The 22,317-nt window shown below is 44.6% G+C and overlaps 1 protein-coding gene across 1 annotated transcript in view; it reads left to right on the forward strand.

Annotated features, from left to right (window-relative positions):
• Positions 1 to 2,396: 2,396 nt before the first annotated feature.
• Positions 2,397 to 22,317, forward strand: part of SLIT1 (slit guidance ligand 1) — an 842,620-nt gene continuing 822,699 nt past the window's right edge. The window contains exon 1 of the mRNA XM_086922632.1: positions 2,397 to 2,980. Within this exon, the coding sequence (XP_086778758.1) occupies positions 2,787 to 2,980 (194 nt within the window). The 5' untranslated portion in view covers positions 2,397 to 2,786. The remainder of the gene's footprint in view (positions 2,981 to 22,317) is intronic.

Here is a 22,317-nt window from a genome sequence, read left to right on the forward strand (position 1 = left end):
CTCCCTAGACGGGGAGACACTGGAACGTGTAAAACAACTTGACTACTTGGGAATTAGAATCTCGGATAACCTAAAGTGGCGACCTCACATTGATAAAATGGTATTAAACCATAAAAGGGTTGTTGGAGCTCTAGGGCGGGAACATCGTACATCCATCTCTAAGCCCATTGCTCCCGCATTGGATATCTACGCTGCAAAAGCTGTTGGATGCGCCCTCTATGGTGCAGAGATGTGGGGTTTTGAGGATGCTGATGCCCTGGTTATCTCTGAGAATACATTTTTTAGGGAGCTGGTATCGCTTCCAAGGGGTACTCCAATCAAACCACTATTGAGTGATTTGGGTCGCCGCTCTATCAAGGAATTAGCCAGCTCTCTTATATTGGGCTCGGTTATGGCAGACACCGGAGCTCTCAAGGTATTTAGATGGTTTGAGAGAAGTTATGAATCTTTATGGTGCTCATAAAATTAGCTGGATTCATAATATTAAGAAGCTCTTGCGCGAATCTGGCTTGCCAACTGACTGGGAGCCTGGGGTCTCCTTATCCAAGACCGAAACTAAGCGAGCCTACTGGACATGAGTCGATGACCAAGAACTAAGGGACCCAAACCAAGGTAGGCTCACGGAGGCATTCAGACAGCATAAACTAAAGCCTCGCTTGGAGTTATACCTGGACTTTATCAAGAAACCTAGAGATAGGTCTCTTTTTATTCAGTTCAGGCTGGGAACACTCCCCCTCCGAGATTACACCTGCAAATGGAAGCCGCCGTACCAAACCTCTTCCGTATGCCCAATCTGTGAAGGTGTGACTGAAAACATCCCTCATCTCTTTTTTGTATGCCCAGCCTATGCAAAACCTAGGCAGAAATGGCTCAAACCTGTGTGTCTGTTGCTCGGAACCAGGGACCACTCCTCTGCACTCAGAATACTCAAGGCCGACACTAGTACAACCGTAGTGTGTGGGGTGGCCAAATTTCTTAGTTGGGCTTGGCTGATTAGATTGAAGGCCATTAGCGGTTCTTAGTCTTAGCTGTATCTTTTTAAAAAAAAAAAAAAAAAATCACAAAGCTGGTAAAAGTTTAATATGTATTTTAAAGTATTTATTGAAATATGAATGGTTTTTATCACAGTCTTTTTAAGAAAATGTAATGTCAATGAACTGTGGTTTTATACTTCTATGTGCTTTTATGATATGTTGTATATCGAATAAAGCTTTGATGATCAGTGCATACACTGGATTAGCATGCTATCTGGGCCACAGATATGCCAGGATACCGATTTAATATGCACTTGGGTCGCTCACGGAAGGGGCACACTACAGACCTCTATTCCATATAGGGAACATTCCTGCCCCAAAACAATAATCAACATATAGGGATCAATGCACGTCACCCCCATCGAGTATTATCCCAGCATTTACACACACACAGCCACATATTTAGACATTTCTATAAAAGGCTTGATGAATTTGAAAATCTATCTATCTATCTATCTATCTATCTATCTATCTATCTATCTATCTATCTATCTATCTATCTATCTATCTGTTCTATCCATTACTCCATCCATCCAATCGTTCACCCATCCCTCACCCTTCTAGTGGTAGCAGCATGGGTGCGCCTGTGAAGCCTGCTACACAGACGAATATCGTGAATAATTGCCTGGATCCTTCTGCAGAACTGGACTTCGTTGCTCTAACCCTTCTTGTTTTGTGCAAAATAATGCAAAGCATACGTTATTCTGCCAACAGCCATAGTGCCACTCCAGCGGCTGGCTGGAAAGTCTGCAGCCCAGCAGCAGGGTGTAACGGGGAGCCGTTTCCCCTCGCGTTTCATTCTCAGTTTTTCTGAATGGACCTTTTATCCTTGAGGTCTTTTCACTTCTCAGTTGAAGGGACCGGTTGCGACTCCGACTCTGCAGCAGCTTGTTATCCTGTAATCTTGGCGAAAACGAGAGCGGAGGTGGAGGCCAGGCAATGGCATTGTATAACTAGAGATGTACACTCTGGAGTCCAGGGGCCATGAGCAAAGTTTGACCTGTTCGTGCAATAAACGACTGACAGTCCGCCTGCTGAGTGCGCTTTCAGCGTGGGGCAGTATTTCCGAGATCAGAGAGGCGAGGGCATGGCTGGTGGGCACACACGCGCCTTATTACTTTGAATAAGGTACAGAGTTGTGGAGATGGGTACGTGCCTGCGCCACCCAAGGGGCTTGATGTGTGTCCCCACTCCTGCGCGCGCCCTTCCTTCCGCCCCTCCGGCGCGGAAGGTACTGCTCTGAAACTGCGGGCTACCCTCCAGCCCGAGCGGGGCTCTGGAGGCGGGAGGAGGGGTCGAGGGAGGAGCCAAGGCTGATATGTGTGTCTTTGGATTGATGGATGACTGCCGTTATGTGCCCCTGTGTGCGCGTATCAGCGCCCTCTCTCTCATTTATGCATCTCGCGGGCTATCAGTTGAGTCACTGAGACTGAAAGCAGAGAGGAAGGGGGGACCCGGCCAGGCGCAGGGAGAACTCCAGCCACTGAGAGGAGCCGAGAGCAAGAGTTATAAGCCAACGCCGGGGTGAATTACAGAGGTGCTGCTTGCGTTGTGGGGATACAGTATTTGAGCAGCAGAAGAGACGCCAGGCTGTGCTCTGTTCTCCTCTACTTTGCTTATTTTGTTGTTATTCTTCCTGCATCTGCCTGCTCCTGTTAGCCCGGAGATTGCCAGAGCCTCGGAGCGCAGCCCGGAACCCCTGGAGGGCAGCGTGTGATGACACAGGGCTCCCTTGCCTAGCTCTGAAGCAGCATGGCTCTGAGGAGCGGGCGCGCCGGCTCCGTGGGCCTGAGGGCAGCGCTCTGGCTGATGCTCTGGAGTGCGGTGTGCCAGCTGCGTGCCCACGGCTGCCCGGCTCTGTGTACCTGCAGCGGGACCACGGTGGACTGCCACGGGCTGGGACTCAAAGCCGTGCCCAAGAACATTCCCAGGAGCACGGAGAGGCTGTGAGTATACATACCCCAGTGCAATGCTCCTCGCTACACCTGCCCAGAGGGCAGCGGCCAGCCCGCCCCGCAGCGTAACAACCCGCGAAAAGTCATTCCATGCCCACAACACGTAGCGCGTCACGCGTGCCTTCGGGTCTTAGCCTCGTGTGTGTGTGTTTCCATTTCTGAAACGCACTGTGCCTTGTTTTATAGCACGCTTTATCTGTAACTGTGTGCAATAGGCTAGTTTTCATTGTTCGTGATCGGCATGACTGTGCACCTATGTATGAAGCGGGCTTCTTTTTGTTTTTTGGTATTTTTGCTTCCTTATAATGAAGGTGCCCCGGACTTGTCTCTTGGTGACTGCCTCTCTTGTTCATCCCTACAAATAGACGGACAGATGCTCCCAGCATCTCTCCATCCGGCTACCACATTACGTGCGCTGCACTGGCAGTGTGGCAGATCTTGGCACAGCGGTGGCAGGGGGTGTGGTGGTGATGAATGAAGCACGCGCAGAGGGGGCGAACACAAGACTTGTTTCTCTCTCACTCCATGACACATTAAAAATACGTTTACATATGAGGGCCTCTTGGGTGCGCGGAACATATTTCAATCTCAAAACAGACAATGTGCCTTTTTGTGCTGCACCAGGGAGAACGGCGACGCTCTTTGTCTGCGCCCCGGCAGAAGAGCATTTCGGGGTGTCGTGCAGTCATTAGAGCGCCAACAAGAAGTTTGAGGTGAGAGGCGGCTGCAGGGGTGAACGAGGGAACATCTGCTCACCTCAAAATCAGGCGCCCTCCTCCAAAAGCAATTAAAATGCAGAGTAAATCTCGTCCTCTGCAGACGGGGGAAATAAAAGAAGTCAGAGCAATGGCGTGAAACAAATGGCAAATTCAAATCAATTCCTCGGGGAACATCTTTGAAATTGGGAGACAGTGGATTGCTTAGCTGCCTGTTCAGATGATCCATTAATTCAAAGTATTCCAGCTATCCATTGATAGTTGTTGGGTATTAATGTTACATTTCAGCGATCCAAGTTCCTGTCCTGCATAATATAGGGAAGTGTTTATTAACAATTCCCGTATATTTATGGGACTGCAGTTATATACTACAAGGCTGAAGTGGAAGTTTAAATACTGCCAGTAACATGTTTATTGTACCAGAGCATAAGACATAGGAGATCTTGCCGACCTGGGTAATGCAAGCACGGTTTATATAATTTAGGGGATTGCCCAGTGGCTAAATTGCTGTATAGCACCAGGTTTTGAATCCCAGCGCACCCACTTAATTGCATCTTGTGATCTTCGGTATATCGTTTAACCTCCTTCTCATATTTGTCGAAATTGGAAATCCTTACAAAGTGACTACATGCGAGCGCAAAGAGTTGTTGACTTTTAATTACTATGAAATCATAAAAAACAGCATTAGGACACACACCATTTACAACAGCGAGGGAGGGGGCGGAAGTGCTACTTGTCAATCGATTTGCATTGGAGTAAAGGACATCTTATCAGAGGGGTTAAGAAAATAAAGAATGTGTTATTGTCCGTTGGTCTGCATTTGAATTAAATATATTTTAGGGTGGGAATAGTAAAAAATATGATAGCACACATGTTGTATAAAAAAGAAGACCACTTCCCATTAAGTATGGATTTTGGCGTCTGTGCGGTGTACAACGTGAGTGGCATCTCTGCATTGCAGAGGTAACTTAAAGGCACGTTTAAGAAATCGCCCTAAATATTGGTTAATGTATAGGACACCTTACCACCTGGGGAGAGCCCCGGGCTCATATGGCATCTCTCCTAGAACCGCATCACCCCAGTGGCACGCTAAGCAAGCCTACTACCCCACTGTATCACTGCTTGTTATTCTGGGGTTGGGGAGTGACTCTCCCTACGAAGAACGAGTGCTGCTTATGATGCAGCGTTTCCAGGAGCTGAAAGACTTCTGGGAACTTTAGGAGTCGATGAAGCGCATGCGAAAAATGGCAGATTGAGAGGTCTAGAAATGGAAATTCGCTGGTTGCGAATTCCGCGAAATTCGCGTGCTGCAGAACAGTGCGCCTTCAAACTGCTCGACAACTTCAGAGATTTTTTTTGCGGACAGGCCATTCATACCGGTTGCCATGACTGCCATGTTGACCTCAGGAACCGTTATTTGCGCGGCTGTGGAGTGGCACAAAATAAGCGGTCCCCGGCCCAGAATATGTTGCGAGGCGTCTCAGATCTCCCAAAACAAGGTATATCTCCTTAGATATTGGTGCTCCCTCACCTATACCAGCAGTGTACATGAGAGTGTGGTTCTGATTTGAGCCAGGGTCTGCGCCTCGGTGTTAATGACAATGAACGTCCCCCTTGAATCAGTGCTCGCTGGGATAATCCTGAGCTGGCAGACCCAGCTGCCTCCTGCGTTCCACGTGCAGTGCAGTGTCCCGCCCTCCGAGCGCCGCGGGGTCCAGCGTTATCCGCCCGTAGGCCGCGGGGCAGGGCCCTTTTGAACCTGGGTGAGTGGTGGGCAGGTTGTTTCCGAACGTGAAACGCATAGAAAGTAGTCAAAAGTATTTTAGGACCCATTAACAACGGCATAGTTCTAGAACCATAAACAACACAGGAAGTTATGCGTGTACATATGTGTAGTCTACAACGTTTTACATATTTATCCTACACACGAATGCACGTGTCCCAGTGCTTTTCAGCACCTCTTTGCTTTTTATATACATGGGTGGTCTGCACCTGTTTTCCCAATCTCAGCCTTGTGTGGTGTATTCCACGGGATCATTACACAAAGCAGTTGTAGAAAAAACACGTTCAGCATACTTCAACTGTAACTTGCTTGCTTCATTATAAATGGTTCGCACACCCGTCTGCCTTCTCGCACATGTCTTTTAAATACAACTTAAACTGGTAGACTCCAACGCCTGCTCAGTTTTACTTATGCAAATCGAGATCAGTGTGGCAAGAAACTGTTCAGATACGAGGAACTACTGCATGTTCTAACCACTGCCAGTGCCCCAAAAAATCACTTGTGGGAGTTCACCAAATTTCCATTGCGTCCCATTGGGCACGCATCTGTCACTCGCCCGGAAACACAAACGTTTCCCCAACCTTTTTTAAAATGACGCACGCTTATTGCGCGCACACTTTGCTGTCATCACTTAGGTGGGTATATGTACCTTTTGAATGCCATGCACCATACAAAATGCACATAATACAAAGTTCCACATGTAAGCTGTCTAAAGGACATGCCTCTAGTGGTCATGTGTAGCCAAATATCTGATTCTGAGATTTCTAGACATATTCAGGCCTCACACCTTACTTGCTCACATTGAAAGAGGACTCTTTAGGAAAGTAGGCCAAAATGATGAATACCTGCTTTTCGGCAATTGAGTTATTTGGACTTGTCCTTTGTACTGACAGAAAATGTGTCCATGTGTGCTCTAGTAGTCAGTGCGCTGCCATGAAAAGCGTCTGAACAGTAAATATGTAATGCCAGTTTTGCTCTTTACCTCAACAGTGTCTGAAGGGTAATTGTGTAAGGACATACAAAAATAGTGTAATTACAGGCATTTAGACTTTTTGCAGGTGCTCCTAAGATTTGGCTGATAAAGGGGTTAACGTCCGAGGCAAGGGGAGATGACATTATTTGTCCAGGATCTCACAAATTGGTCAACGTTAAGTAGCGCTTATCGCTTATGAGACCCAAGTTTCACTTCAAGGTGCGAGTTTTTTTTACATAGTTGAGTACTGGAATGAGAACGTCACATTGGTTTATTGTATTGTAATTTGTAAATAGTCCCTCACTAGGGTACACCCAGGTGTACTGGCAGCAGTGCCATGGGAGTGAGGGATGCCAGTGGGCGTGCCGAGATTATACCCCAGGGCTTCGTCTCACAGCCGACGAGTGACGGTAGTAATTGTTCTAGTGCACTCTTCCGCACAAAGCCGGTTCTGAGGGTTTGACGCTGCATTACTTTATTTAGTCACTACTGCGCCCCTTGTCCACCCTGTTAGGATTACACAAACTGTCTATGTAACTGGTACATATTTAGGTCTTTCTCTTTTTTTTTATTTGGGTGTCCGTACTTTCCTTAAAATTCCATTCACCAGTATATGCTCCTGTCATCTTAAAATAATGTCAGCACTAGACTTTGTTACTGAAACTATAACTCACTGTGTATATACCGACCTGAGAAAGGCTCTCTCTTAGTCTTTCTCCTCACTCTTAAACAATCCATAGACTGCCCTACCTTCGCTGACATCCCCTACTGTACGCTGCCTCTGCTCCATCCATCAGATACTCTATTTAACCCGCCTCATCCTAGACTGCCCCATCAATCCTCAATGCCTCTCGCCAAAAACTGAGGCCCGCACACACGGACGCACTCGCGCGCGCACACACACACGTGTATGAGAGGCCGCCATCTAATACGTAGGGTTTTCTTTCACACTTATGGGTACGGTGGCCTCTCGCACCGCCCTGCTCCATTTAACATTCGTTAAAGTATATCTTGTTTAGCAACCAAAGAAACACATACTTTCCCATTTTCAGTACCAGCTGCTTTTAGGCAGAACACATTAGATGGACAGGTAACTGCACACCGCGATAAACCCCCTGCAAAAGGATTGCCATATTTGATTAGAGGATTACACGAGGCCAGGGCTATCGCCACTAGAAGGATGCATGCACGAGGCACAATGCTGGCAGCAGAGGTCCCGGAAGTCACGTGCAGCTCCGACGCTGCGTCACCGGCGTGTTATGTGATACCTGGTAAGCGACACCGCTTGGCAGTGTTTTGGTTAATCCCGCAGAGAATTCCTCCTCAGTGTGGAAAGAGCAGACCTTGGAGGCGGACGGCTTCTTGGCGGCGCAGAACAGAAGTGCTTACTTTAGAAACAAGCCGAGAATGGGAGGATTAACTCTGGAGGAAGATAACGATCAACGTATTGTGATGGCGCTGTTTATGAGCTGCCTTCTATCACCCGCCCCCCCCCCCCCCCAAGCAGGAACATCAGAGTCAAGATGAGAAGAAGGAAGAACAACACAAAAAAACCTTTTTGGGGGAAAAACGATTATCTGAAATAGCTTTCAGTCAACACTTGCTTATACGTTATAGCTTCAACCAGTTTCCAAACATGTTGCATCATTTATATTGAGGCATGACATTTCCTCTTTGAGCACTGTAAGTGCTATTGTGCCCGACATGACATGTTTGAGCATGCAGCCAACAAGCATGCTCATCCGGTTAACACTCCATCTTCATACACAAAGACCCTTGGGGCCCATATTTCAGTCAGTCAAGGAAGGCTCGCCTGTGCCTTTCCTTACTTTTGTGCTCCATTGAACAACACGAGAACATTTGAGTTGGTGAATAATATCTTAGTTTAGCTCCCAGATAGTTCACTGTATTAATATTCTAGAACAAGCATTGACTAAGCCAATAAGTTTCACCTGTGCAAGAGCTATTGGCTTTGCCAATGTGTTTGACATGTTGTATGCCAGCATGGCTGCTGTTCTGTATGGCTAAACCTTAGTGGTGCAGAGGAGAGTGGTATGGAAGTGTTGTAGAGTGGAATAGTGAAGAGTGGAGTAGAGTGTTGTAGAGTGGAGTGGCAGAGAGTGTTGTGTATTGGAATTGCATAGCCTGGAGCCGGTTGGAGTGGCATACACTGGAGTGGCATAGAGTGCAGTGCCGTAGAGCATAGTGGCATACAGTAGTGCAGAGTGAGTGGTGTAGACTTGAGTGTTTCAGTGGTGCAGAGTAGAGACGAGTGTTGAATGCAGTGGCATAGAGTGGTGCAGAGTAGAGTAGCGTAGAGTGGAGTAGTGCAGGGTAGAGTGGTACAGAGTTCATTGGCAGAGAGTGCAGTGTGGGAGAGTAGCATGTCAGAAAAGTGGAATAGAATGGCAAAGAGAGCAGCGGTGTAGGGTACACTGATGCAGAGTACACTACAGGGGCATAGAGGGCAGTGACCATGCAGTTGTGCAGACTTCATTTGCGTAGAGAGCAGTGGTTAAGAGCAGAGTGGCATAGAGTGCAGTGGCATAGAGTGGAGTGGAGCACAGTGGAATAGAGTGATGTAGAGTGCAGTGGCGTAGAGTAGATTGTTTCGGAGTAGGGTGAAGTGGCATAGAGTGGAGTGGTGCAGGATAGAGTGCAGTTGCTTAGAGTGACATAGAGTGTAATGACCTAGAGTAAAAAGGTGTAAAATACAGGGGTGCAGAGTAGATTAGAGTGGCAGACAGTAGATTGGCATAGAGTGTAGGCCTATAGAGTTGAGTGTTACAGAGTAAAGCGCATTGGCATAGAGTCTAGTGGCGTAGAGTGGAGTATTGCAGAATGGCGTAGAGTACAGTGGCCTATAATGAAGTTGTGAATAGTAGATAAGAGTTGCCTATATTGGCACAGAGTAGAGTGGGACACAGTAGAGTAGAGAGGCATTGAGTGCAGTGGCCTGAAGTGGAGTGAGGCAGGGTGCAGTGGCATGGAGTGGTGCAGAGTAGAGTGCAGTGGTGTGGAGTGGTGAAAATTGTAGTGGCATACACTGAAGTGTTCATGATGTGCTAGTACACTGCCATTACAGACAACACATTTTCAATTGAAATGACCATTACCTTTGCACAGACATATAGTTTTGCACATAAAACTATACAGTGCACAGACGAAAATGTGTAGAAATTGCATAACCTAGTGTTATGATTTGTTTTGAGCATATTAAAGTATTTGTTTCCAACACACTTCAGAAATAACAAAAATGTGCTTCATTTGTGTTCCTAATTCTCATATGTTTTGAAATAGTTACACATTTCATTATAATATTGCCATGTGCTAGAAAAAATCTTTCCTACGGCCAGTAATCTCTTGATGATGAGCTTGGGTTCTTGGTATATTTACGGGATACGGAACCGCCTGAAGTACTCTGCTACACATTAACCTGCAGAGTGTTTTTTATCAAATGCTGTAGCACATCAAGCATCAGCCACACCACCATTATTATTGCCAACATCACCATTGTAGACCATTGATAGTGTTGGGTGGGAACATTTGGTGGTTTCAGACTTTTTAGACCTTGAGATAGAGCAACTTTTTTCCAGCACACACTCCAGAAGATGCAACATGGGAGATCAGATTAATAGAATCTTTTTGAGCAGAGACGTTTTAAGTGGGCATTGCCTGGGCCCCCACTTACCAAGGGCGCCTCAGGGAAAGTGAACTTTCTCTTTATTTGACTTCTGTCTATTGAACTTCTTTCACTAACTCACTCTCTGTCTACATCTACCCCTCTCTCTACCCAGTGCCATTTTAAGGATTTTTGGGGTCCTATTCATGAGGAAACCTTTTTTGTTATCCTGTCAAATATTAACATATAATTTAATATTGTTTGGCATTATGCAGGCTTGAATTAGCGAGAAATGGATAATACAATGCACATTTGTTGCCTACAAAGGCCCTCAAAATAAGTCTTACACAGAGCCCCCAAAATCCTTAAGATGACATTACAGTTGAGAGCTTTTCTAAATATTTCTCAGATAATTGTCAAGGAAATTGCTCCAGATTGCTAAAAATTGCAAAGGATGGATGGAAAAAATGTTGTTTTATCTAAGGTAGACAGACTAACTTTACTGGCTATCAGCTGCCATTGGCTGTTCAATTGCATTTTTTAGGTCTGGTGTTAGTCAAGCCCTTTTGATTTAACTAAACTTGTACGTGTAATACAATTATAAGGGCTTTCAGCCATCTCTTTTCATCTATTGGTCTGTTATTGGTATTCACATTGTTATTCCTCCCACTACAGCATGCAGCATGGGACAGTAGGTCAGCCTGTATCACCCATTGGCTAATTGCTCTGCTAGTGAAGGCATTAGTCCATTTCACACAGTGCACATCCACACACAAACAAGTTCTCTTTAGTGACGGACTGCTATGACATTGCATTCGTTAAGAGACCAAAACAATATTTTTGCTTTTAGTAATTTTCTTTTAGTTTGACGAGGGGCTGGCTGATTTCCCAGCAATAATGCTTTGCAAAAAAGGTGACAAAACAAGCACTGATAAGCCAAAAACCTGAAAGCCACTGACATACGTATTGCCTTTGCCAATGCTTGTTAAGTCTATGGTCAGCTAAGAACTTTTGAGTTTAGTAGAATTTTAGGTATATGATTACTTACAGGGGCTTTCTGCCAGCCATCTTTATTAACAGATCTTTTGTTGTGTTATTCAAATTTTTCTCAACTGATATTTCAACATTGCATTTTTGTGACAGTCAGAATCAGTTGAGATGCACATGCATAAATTAGGTGTATTTTCAGTTTTCCAGTCATCAACTGTGATATGCAGCCTCTCGATAGGAAGAGGCACACAAGCGGAACATGATGATCAGGGTCGTGCCCAGGCAATCCGGGCCGCAGCGTCAGGTGCACACTGGTGTGACTCCCACCAGACATTTCAGCTCTCCAATACGAAGAATTGCAAATTTCTTACCTCCCTGGAAATGAGACACTATGACCGGTGCACATTGAGATGGGTTGCACCAGGCAATTCTTGTCACACACAATGAAGAGTTGCAAATTCCATACCTCACTGGAAATGAGGCACAACGTCCAGTGCTTGATGATCCGGGTTGTCCCAGACCAGTCCGGTGACACACTCAGGTGCAAGTTCAGCAGAGCCACATAAGGTAGAATGACACACTACTAGGGGCACACACCCCATCTCCGAGGGTTACACCCTGTGAATCGGACACTGCATGCAATGAGCATGCAGTCCGCCTGTCACATGAGAAAGATGCAGCACAATCGCCTAATCGGGCCATGTGGGGTCCCGCAACCAGTGAATATGCTCACACCAACTAGACGCTTATGAGTGTCAGGGTCCCTGCAGTACAGGAACCATACCACATGCCTTAGATGCGGGCAATATTTCTGGGGCTCCGCACTAGACAATCCGGTCTCCAGACGCAATAATTATTTCCACGCTCACACTGCACTACCAGTTGAGATTCAGCAGCTGATGTGGGCACTTGAGATGGCACCGCTCTCTAGATTAGGCCTGGGCGGTAAATTCGGTTCCGCTTGTGGAATTTGCGGAATTTGGGTAATTTCATGTTCCGCGGAGAACGCGGAATTGCCAAAAATTCCACAATCCACGGCTTCGTGGAATTTTTTTACTTGTTCGCGCTTTCAACATGCGTGTTTGCAAGATATTTCCCCCGAGCACGCAAACAGCGTTCGCGAAAAGGAAAAAAGCATAGCGAACGGGCGGAACAAGCAATTCTGCGTGTTCGTTGAACTCTGTGTGCTCGCAGAGATTTTTTACCGTTTCGCCGAGCTTTGCGTAGTGCGACTACGTAAATGTGGCCCACCCCTACTCTAGATGTCACCAGTCCTTCACTGGAGGTTTTGATGTGCCTGAGATCTACGGGAGAATAGGAGGTCCGCAGACAGACCCTTTGAGATTGCACTTCAGCGCACCACACTTCAGCAGGTCTTTTGCCCACGCCAGCCACAATTCAGAAACTACATGTGGTCACCTTCATGGGAAGTTACCCTGCATGTGCCCAACAGAGTCCTCTGGCAATGTGCACCACACAATCTGGGTTCTCCGGTCCTGCATCCCCTCTAGCCTATCTCACCCCTTGCTGAAGGATGGTACCATAGTTATACTGTCATGTGTCTTTGAAGTTAGGATGGTTCAAGGGGTTTCCCTTTGAACCACAGATGTCTGCCCTAAATTGTAGGCCTCTCTGCCATAGGTCAATAGAATGCAGATCTTAATCTTTAGTGGGGCCATGATCCGGCACATAGAGGCTAAGTCTTAGAAACTCTCTCTCCAGTCTATCCCATTTAGCCCTCAAATGCAGAGGGCTGCAGGTCTTGTGGGATGCCCATGGTTTCTGACTGTTGCTTGGGGAATGCAATAATGTGCTCCCCTGAACCCTGGTTTCCACTGGAGCCAGGCACACAATACTCCTATAGCATAGAAATGTCCATATTCTACAAGTGGCATTTCTAAGTGAGTTATGCCAAACCTCCTTTACCATTGAAAAGTGTTTGGCATTGCAAATCCATTGATAGGAATCATCATGAGGCTGCTCCACTGCAATCTACTATTGCAGCCTGAATGATTTTAACCACTTCCCCATGTTAGCCTATGGGAAGAGCAAACCTTATAGGTAGAGACAACTCACACAGGCATTCCTCACTACCTGGGCACACATGCACTTGTGCTCACACTGACCTGTTATGGCAGGTTGGGCACATAGTCCCCAGCACCAGGGGTGCAAGTGCGCCCCCCCAAGTCTGCAACAGCAGACTGGACACAGGTTTAACTAATATGTGTGTGAGTGTTTACGCACAAGCCTGCGATGGCAGGCGGCATGCGCAATCACGGGAACCAGAGGTGTGGGTTCACACATGCAGCAGCATGCCCTGGCAGACGGCTCATGAATTTAATCACAATAGCTACCAATGCACAGACACTGGTCTGCAATGGCAGACCAGGCACTGGGTTTACCCAGGCCTAGCGCCTTAGGTGCGAGTACGTGCTCACCACCCTGTCTGGGCCAGCCGGGCTTGGGTCAATCCCCTTATGGTTGCAATTGCACACACCAGGCTTGCAAAGGCAGGTTGGGTACTTTGCCACTAGCACCATGGGTGCAAGCGCTCAGACAAAGGCCTGCCACTGCAGGCCTGACCAGGGTGTTAAAACACCGGGGATTGCAGGTATGCAGTCACCAGTCCACAATGGCAGACCAAGCACCTGTCCACAATGCCGTAGGTACCAGGGCACATCCACCAGGCTATCACAGCTGGCTGGACGTGTATTCAAAACAGCATAAGGGCCACTGCACACATCCTGGCCTGGAATGGCAGGCTGGGCGCAAAGTTAACATCCCCCAGGTACCAGTGCGCACTCCCTGGTCTGCTTTGGCAGACCGACCCATGTTTCTGAACACAGTGTTGCCGCTTCTTTCTAGCTTGGATAGGAAGGGGCATGCACTTCCCCACTGCCATGACAGTGAGGATGCGCTCAGAGCCCTGAGCCACACAATAGAATCAGCTGCACCCCTGGAGTATCCCGCGGTAAGAGCCAAACTCCAAGGCAGGGGAAGCCCCACGTGGGGGGTTCTTCACTACCTGAGCAGGGAACACCCACATGTACCCACCCGGTCTTCAGCCTACCATCCCCTCGGTTCCCGTCAGGGCTTTCCTGGGGGGTGCCCTCATGGAATGGGATGGCCTGCTCAGGGTTGGCTGAGGCGTAAGTGATACCAACATAGGCAGGGGAGCAATGGTGCACCACCAGCGTCCAATGACATGCCCGATACCGGTTTGACAGGCCATCCGGTGGGTGGCACATGCAGTGCTACTTCCCACAACTAGCCAGGGCCGTACCCACCCCAGGTATGTGGAGTACCTGTTTACAGGGCGCACAGAGGTACGGCAGCTAAACACATTGGGTGCCCCCCCACCCAATGCGGGTGAGGCTGGCGCTCGCACCTTCCCTTTGCAGTACATTGAGAAGGTGCCCTGGTTCCTAAGGTCATACGGAGAGAGTCAGCAAAGACTAGGAGGAAAAATAGTTTTGGGGTAAATTCTAATAAGAAGGGCCATGTCCAACACTGAGGTTCAAGAGTTAGGCAATTCAAAACAAAAATGACAGGTTAACAAGTTTGCCAAAAAGAAAGAGCTGAAGGATTTTTCAATCAAAAAAACATTTGTTTTAGATGTGTTATCCAAGTCATTCATCTAATGGTCGTTCTCGGCTGGTAAAACGTGAAGTGTAGAGCATATGGGATGGTAGGACATTTGGCCAAAGTGTGCTAATCTCAGAAGGATAAGGTGAACTCAGTGTCCAATAGAATAGACAATGACAGTTCCAACAAAAAGTTTACTGAGGGAAATTATGTAGTACTGGTGGTGAGGCAAATTGTGTAGACCCATATGAAAACATAGTTGATGGGAAGGTGTTGAATTTATTTGTTGATTACCGAAGCAAGGGTGACTATGATCACTGATGAGTTATGGCATCAAATGTGGGGTGGTGAGAAGAAACTGTTGCCAGAGGACAGAAACCCTGAGACATATGATGGTAGAAAGATTAAACTTATAGGTTATTTTGAATGCCACATGAAGTTTAAGAAATGAGAGATTTTTTGGCAAGGTGTAGGAGTCCTAAAAGGGTTTGAACATTTTAGGTTGGTACCACCAAGGTTTATTCGGCATGACATTGAGGCCAATAAGGAAGGTTCAAGTGTCTTTGGTTACAGATGGTGGACCCAGTGAGCAAGTTCAAGATTCCATCAGCGATTGGTCTGCAATGTAAAAGGCGGTGTTCAGTAACCAACTGGGTAGGATCACAGGTTTCAAACACAAAATTACAGTGTGGTGGTTCCTCTGTAAAACACAAGCTAAGAACAGTGCCTTTTAGTGTCTGGGAAGATTTAGAGGAAATGCTCAGGAAATGTGTGAAGATGTGGTTATAGAACCTAATGACTCATCACTTTGGTTATCTCCTTTGGTTATTATGCGGAAAAGAAAATGGACAGCTGAGAGATTGAGTGGATTTGAGGGACCTTTTTCAAGCGATTTGTGTAGAGTCTCACCACCTTCCTTGCATAGTTGACATCATTACTACTTTTGCAGGTGCCAAAGTGTTTAGTAAGATCAACTTGTCGTCTGCCTATCATCAAGTGGTGTTGGATGAGTCCTCCAAACATTTAACAGCTTTTTTGTCACCAGTTGGCACATTCCAATTCAGAAGAATGCCTTTTGGATTGGCACCTGCAGCCTTGGTTTTCCAGCGTGTGTTGGAGGATGTACTAAAAGATATAAAGGGAAGTGTGACATTCCAGGATGACATCTTGGTAGCAGGGGTTGATCTTCTAAGTCATGACAGACTTATGCACATGTTTTTGAAAAGATTGAACAACATTGGCATTGTAGCAAATGTTAAAAGGTGTGGATTTGCAAAAAAGAGCATTGACTATTTAGGCCATGTAATACCTGAACAGGAAGTGGAACCCAGGCCGGGTCTTGTGGAAAGTATTACATAGGCTCAAGAATCACACTCTTAGGCTGGCCGGACTGAGCTCCAAACTTTTACAATATAAGTTCAATATTAAGTACAGTCTGGGAGGAAAAAACACCAGGGCTGATTATTTATCACGTTCCCCGGACCCTAATCAGGAAGAATCAATGAAAGGAAGGGCAATGCGTTCATTGAGGATGAATGGATTATTGAAATGTCAGTTGATGATAATCTTGAGTGTGTAAAAAACATATATCAAGGAAAGATGGCCGAAGAAGAAAGTGTTACCAATGGCTATTCAGTCTTACTTCAAGGTGGCAGTCGAGTTGTCGATTGAGAGTAATAGAATGTTAATGAGGGGTGACAAATTCAACGGTTTACGGGGATAAGATAATATTGTATGAACATGAAGGACTTTTGGGACAAACCATCATAAAATGGAAAATTAGGGACAGTTATTGATGGCCGGGAAAGAACACAGAAATCTTGCAAGAGTTATAGCTTGTGTCATTTGTGCCACCAGTGACAAAGGGATGAAGACAGAGTCTGTACCTTTGCAGCTTTGTGCACTACCAGAGAATCCATGGTTGAAGTTAGCAATAGATTTCATTGGTCCATTCAATATTCTATCACCGAGATGTAAATTTGCAAAAGTGGTGGAAGACTACTAGAGCAAGTGGTGGAAGATAGATTTTATGGAGTAGCCAAATACTAACATTGTCTTAAAATTCCTGAATAAATTGTTTTTGAGAGAGAGGGTCCCAAGAGAAACTGTATCTGATAATGGTGTACAATTTGTTTAGAGAGAAATGAAGGATTTTCTTGAACACAGTGCAATAACACCGAACTGCATTGGTTTATATCACTCCCAGGCCAATGGACTTATTGAGAAAATGATGCACACTCTGATGGAGTGCATTCTGTGGACAGTTCAAAACAAAATTGAGCAGTGTGATGCAGTGAAGAGTATGTTGTGGTCTATTTGAACATGTCCTAATGGGGTTACTGGATTATATCATTTTGAAATCATGAGGGGACGTGTACCAACGTCAAAAGTGAGTCCAGCATGGATGAGGGGTTTTCAGCAGAAATCTGACCGTGCATTCTCTTTAGATAAGGTTATGTGACCCAAAGTTGAAGAATTTCAAGAGAGAATGAAAGGAAGATATGATACTAGGCACAACATCAAGGCGGTCAGGAAGGAGATTAAGGTGGGCAATTGGGTGCATGTGAAAGATCCTACCCATGTACCCATGGGAATGTCAAAATTCAGATCTCCTGCGAGGGTGAATGCTGTATCTAAGAATTCAGTTTGCATAAAAGAATGTGAATAGTGGACCAAAAGTAGAGTGGTAAAGGTTTTATCTTCTGGTACATCAAGTGACGGTTCTGTTATTCAGGTTGACCATCCAATACCTGATCCTAACCCAGGTGGAGATAAGGACTTTGGTCTTGCACAACACAGCTAACGGTGACGTCAAAACCAATGAGGTACCATGAGGTACCATGATGCTTAGGTGTTGCGGAAAATGTTGGTGACATTATTTGTGATATTAGGAGATGTCTTTGCTTAGAAGTATTAATGATTTTAATTATGAATGTATTTATGCATCAATTAAATTATTTATGAATGAATACTTGTGTGTACCTTAAAGTTCAAGGTGTAATGTATATAGGGAGGGAGAGGTTTTGGTGATGAGTCTTTCACACTGCATCCCACATTCTATGTTCCATTGCTGGAGTGTATAGAACGCAGGGTGAAAAGGGAAGATTCTATTTAAATCAGTTGGAGACTGGAGGTTGCTGAGACTGTGGCCAATAAATCGACTCGTTTTGAATCTACTGCCTTTAGTGTAACATTATCTCATCACCCTACTATACCTTACCCACAGAGTGCTCTGTAAAGTCATAAAACCCATGGGAAAGACATCACATGACCCTTGAGCATTCAATGGCATCGCAGAATGTCCCTCGACACAAACTTTTTCCCCAGTGATGGGCTGGTTGTAGAATATTATTTTATTGAATTCTTTGTTTTTTGGCTCTTATATTGAGCACAATGTTAGTTAAAAGTGATTGTCCAAAGCAGTAGACTTTCAGTTAGCAACTATCAATTGTCATCTAGACAGATTGGTCACAGAAGTTGCAACCAGTGAATTGGGGTTGACAACGGCAACATAAGGGCAGTGACTGCCAAGCTTAGCTGCCCCAAAAGGTGCGCATGCCAATTTGTTGTATTTTTAGTTGGTTTATAGATAGGACTTCTGTTATAATTTTACTTCTTTTTTTAAGTTTCCATCTATTTTTCTTATCTTTTTAGCATTAACCCACTTTTACTCCGTGATAAATGAACGGACATCTACTATATTTTCCCTTTTTTAACAGAGAAATGTGTACTCACACTTACATGTCTGCATGATTTTAGTTCATGAAATGGCCTTGTGTCATAAAACAAGGCACATAACAGAAAACATTAGCCTTGCAGCAATAGCACACGTGCGTCTATGCATCTATTTAAGTACAATTACAAAATCGAATTTCTTTATTTCATCACGCATTGTGTCAACATACACAGCTGGGATGGTGGCCAATAACCAGCAAGGAAACATAGTTAAAAAGATTTCTTTTCTATTCAGTAAAATGGAAAACTGAGCGTTAATCACAGAGCTGTTCCATCTGTGCGACTTTCATTCCTGTTGATGCTCTTTCCAGTAAGTTCTAAGGTGTCTTAGAAAGAAAACTTTTCAGGCTAAAAACGACTTTGAACTATTGTTAAAATATTGTTTATTAAAAGTAGAGGTTTTCCATGATACTCTCCGAGATCTACCCTCCCTTGAATTTAATTTTCCATCGTATCTACCTTTGTGCTATACCTTTTCTAATTCTGTACAGATTCCATGCTCATTTCTTGCAGGATGTTGATCGCCGTCACAGCTCGCTGTATTATTTGTGATCTTAACTTTCATCTGGACCTGCCCTCCAGGCCAACAATGTTCATGGCATTTCTTATTCCTTTTGTCTTCCTCTCATGTCCTATACACCACTTTCATGTCACAGCACTTTGGTAATCTAAATGTTGTGCTGATTGTGTGACTCCTTTTCATCATTATTATCTTCGTCAATTAGTGTGCACTCAAAAATAGCGCTTCTGCCCCATTTTTGCAGCACCTGACTGTCCTCCAACATCTTCTTGAGTCAGTCCACCTTTCATATGTTGAAGTCTGGCTTGTGTCCATCACCTCCTTCATCCTCATAAATACTTTCAAATGAGTCCAAGATCTTGGCTTGTTGAGCCTTTCCGGATTGCAATTCTGTGCCCAGCTAGAATTCCCTCTGCAAACAAAAAAGTGAGTGACTTCCCTTGACCTGGAAACTTGCCTGGCTAGGCTTGTCATTAACTAGCGCACCATAACTTTTAAGGTCTAATATTCAGTCACCTAGTACAAAGTCTACACACTCACCTCGACCATTTTAGAAAAGTTACCAGTAAAAATTACTCATTCTCCCTAACTCAACCACAGCTATGTTTTTCATCTATGTACAGGAAATGAGGTCTCAGGATGAAATACCATCAACACTAGAGTTTGGGGGGAGCCCTGATCCCTCATTTCCTGACTGGGGGTCTTTACAGTAAGAAGGTAGCTGTCTTGCAATAAAATAGCTTTTTAATTTGTTTCCATTAGATTACAATTTCATATCTTACTGATTGGATTTTCCTAAAAGTGATATTTCTGGACTCTAATTTGGAAAAGATGTGTACAGGATACAAGTCATGCTTTTTCCATCAAACCTTCTCCAGGGATTCATCCTCACCCCACAGAAAAGATGCCCTCCAGGCCAGATTTATATTATCCAATCAAGAGTAGTTGATCTTTTCTGTAAAAAAAAACGGCTGTGTCATGAAGTGGTTTTGCAACCCTAACAGACCAGCTGTGTCATCTAGCATGATCTCCTATACTTAATGTCCACCTCAACACACTTCATTCCATCCACCATGTTGACATGGCATATATTCAACATTATACACAGAAATAAGAACAGGACATGTCAATTGAGACACATGGGGATGTCCTTTTCCTTACCCTTTGGGAGCTGTAATGCCCTCACTTAGACCCCATCAGGTGTGCTCCTCCTCTGGATGCCTTGCAATTGGGTGTGTTGGGTTCCTTACCCTGACAGCTCTTCACAACCCAATAACATTCCCAAATGATACTGAACTCTAAGGGATCATGGTCCTCCCAAGTCTGTTGACATATGATTTGTGGAATAGTGTTTCCCTTTTTTTTCTCTTTGCTCTTTCCTTGTGCAGATCCCTAAAGAAACTAGATCTTCACAAAGCTTTATTTTCAACCATCTGGTATCAAGTATTTTACTGTCCCGTTCCACTTCTTGTATCATTATGTCCAGATTATTTATTGTTTTTTTTTTATATTATTTTGCTTCAAGTTTGTTGCGTAAAAGTGCTCATAACTGTGCTAAATTAATGCAAAAATGTGCATAATGCCTTAATGGGTAAAGAGATAATAGCAATTACTGTCTTTGTGCAAGTGTGAGATCATTGGTATGCTGCAGAGGGCCGTTTTTGCTTTTTAAGCAGAGCACTTTGGGAACGTTTTTTTTCTGTGCACTCTTATGGAGACTCTTATCTTCTAAACCCATCAACATGTGAGTGATCTCACCAGATCTTAGATGTCAAAGCTTTAAATAATGCGGATTAGTACTGCTCACAACTGGCTCTTGAATAGCATAAGATGGGAAGTAAGACAAAGGCCTGTAGGAAATACTCCTTAATGGCAGCTCTTGAAGGAACAGGAGATAGGTGGTGGTCTCGCGGAGTAATATGCTTTGATCTCCTGTGCTTCCTGCCCTACCTCGATGCCTTGCGGTTACAGGCTCAGTTTTTGGCAGCGGACCACCTAATCTTGTTTCTTACGACTCTCTCCATCACAGCAGGACCCTCCCTAGTATTTCAACTTATTATGGGATCACTTGAGGCATGTTGTGGCATTTGCTTCATTAGGGTTTTTCCATATTCACTGTTCAAACCACTTTTAGAAAGAAAGCATACTTTGGAACATTGAACTACAATTGTGCCCTTTCCTTTGTGTCTTCGCTGTGTGCTTTACTTTTTTTTCATTTCAATATATCTTTCGGTGTGTTCATAATTTAAAAACATGTGTTTGTAAGAAATATTTTCTTACATAAACTATGGAAATTTAATCAGTCACTAACTACATAATTGATAGCTCAGTTCAGGAGACTTGTTACATAGCTTTGCTAACAATAAAATCACCACATGTAATTCTTTCAGTCTGTATGTGCATGAAAAATAATATAATGTGTGGTTGAGTTTCCTTTGAACGTGAGGGAAGGCAGTGGAACCCAAAATAGTATTTAGAGAGATAAAAATAATGAACTTTGTTAATTCTACAGTAAAAGCAATTTGCAAGTGTCATAATCTGTGGATGCTGAATGTACACTTGGACTCTATAAAAAATATGAAACAATGCATTCAGACATTTGACAACATTATATGTGAGATAAATTATTCAGATTCACTATGCCACCACACAAATACGTGTGCCATTTTTCTTTGTGCGTTCTCTGCAGTCTCATATTACCTCTGAATATAACAAGTTTACTGAGCATTCGTGATTTAGCAAGATTTGTCTTAAAGCTAAGCTTCAATTGTGCAGGATATTTACCCCAGGAACACTTTAGAAAAATAAAGGCAACCCTGCATTTTACCTTCTAGAGTCATAGATTTTATAGGAAAGTCTGAGGGGGGGTTCATTAAATATTTGAATACTCCAAGGTCTGCCACGATAGAATTCATGTCTGTTGATCGATGTATCAAATAATTGTGCATCAATAGAAACACTGGATGCTGCTTAAATATGCCAGAATTTAGAGTAGTATACAACATGTCCTTGCGTAATTGATTCATACCAAATGTTGGCTCCATACCCATCTCATTTGCTCCCTAACACAGCACAAAAGCGCGGACAAGAGAAGTGCCTCAGTTAAGGGGGGCTGAATCGATTTTGTCCACTGAGGAATATAGGCTTCCGGGCAAGGAGCACAGTCAGAGGAGGGTGTGTGCCCCATATAAGTCGCCTCTAGCCATCATTCTCCCCAAAGGTCATTCATTAGTTGCCACTCTTTACCATGGCTGTAGTGTAAATTGGATCACATAGAGCACTCTGAGCGGACTCATAAACAGTGGTGGCCGCAACTTAAGGGGGCAGCTGGATAGGCGGGTGTGGTGGTGGTGGAGGAGGGATTTTTGGTCAACAAAAGAAAATGCATTAAAAAAAAACAATTA

Source organism: Lissotriton vulgaris, chromosome 5 (genome assembly GCF_964263255.1).
Source record: "Lissotriton vulgaris chromosome 5, aLisVul1.2, whole genome shotgun sequence".
NCBI classification, from domain to species: Eukaryota; Metazoa; Chordata; class Amphibia; order Caudata; family Salamandridae; genus Lissotriton; species Lissotriton vulgaris.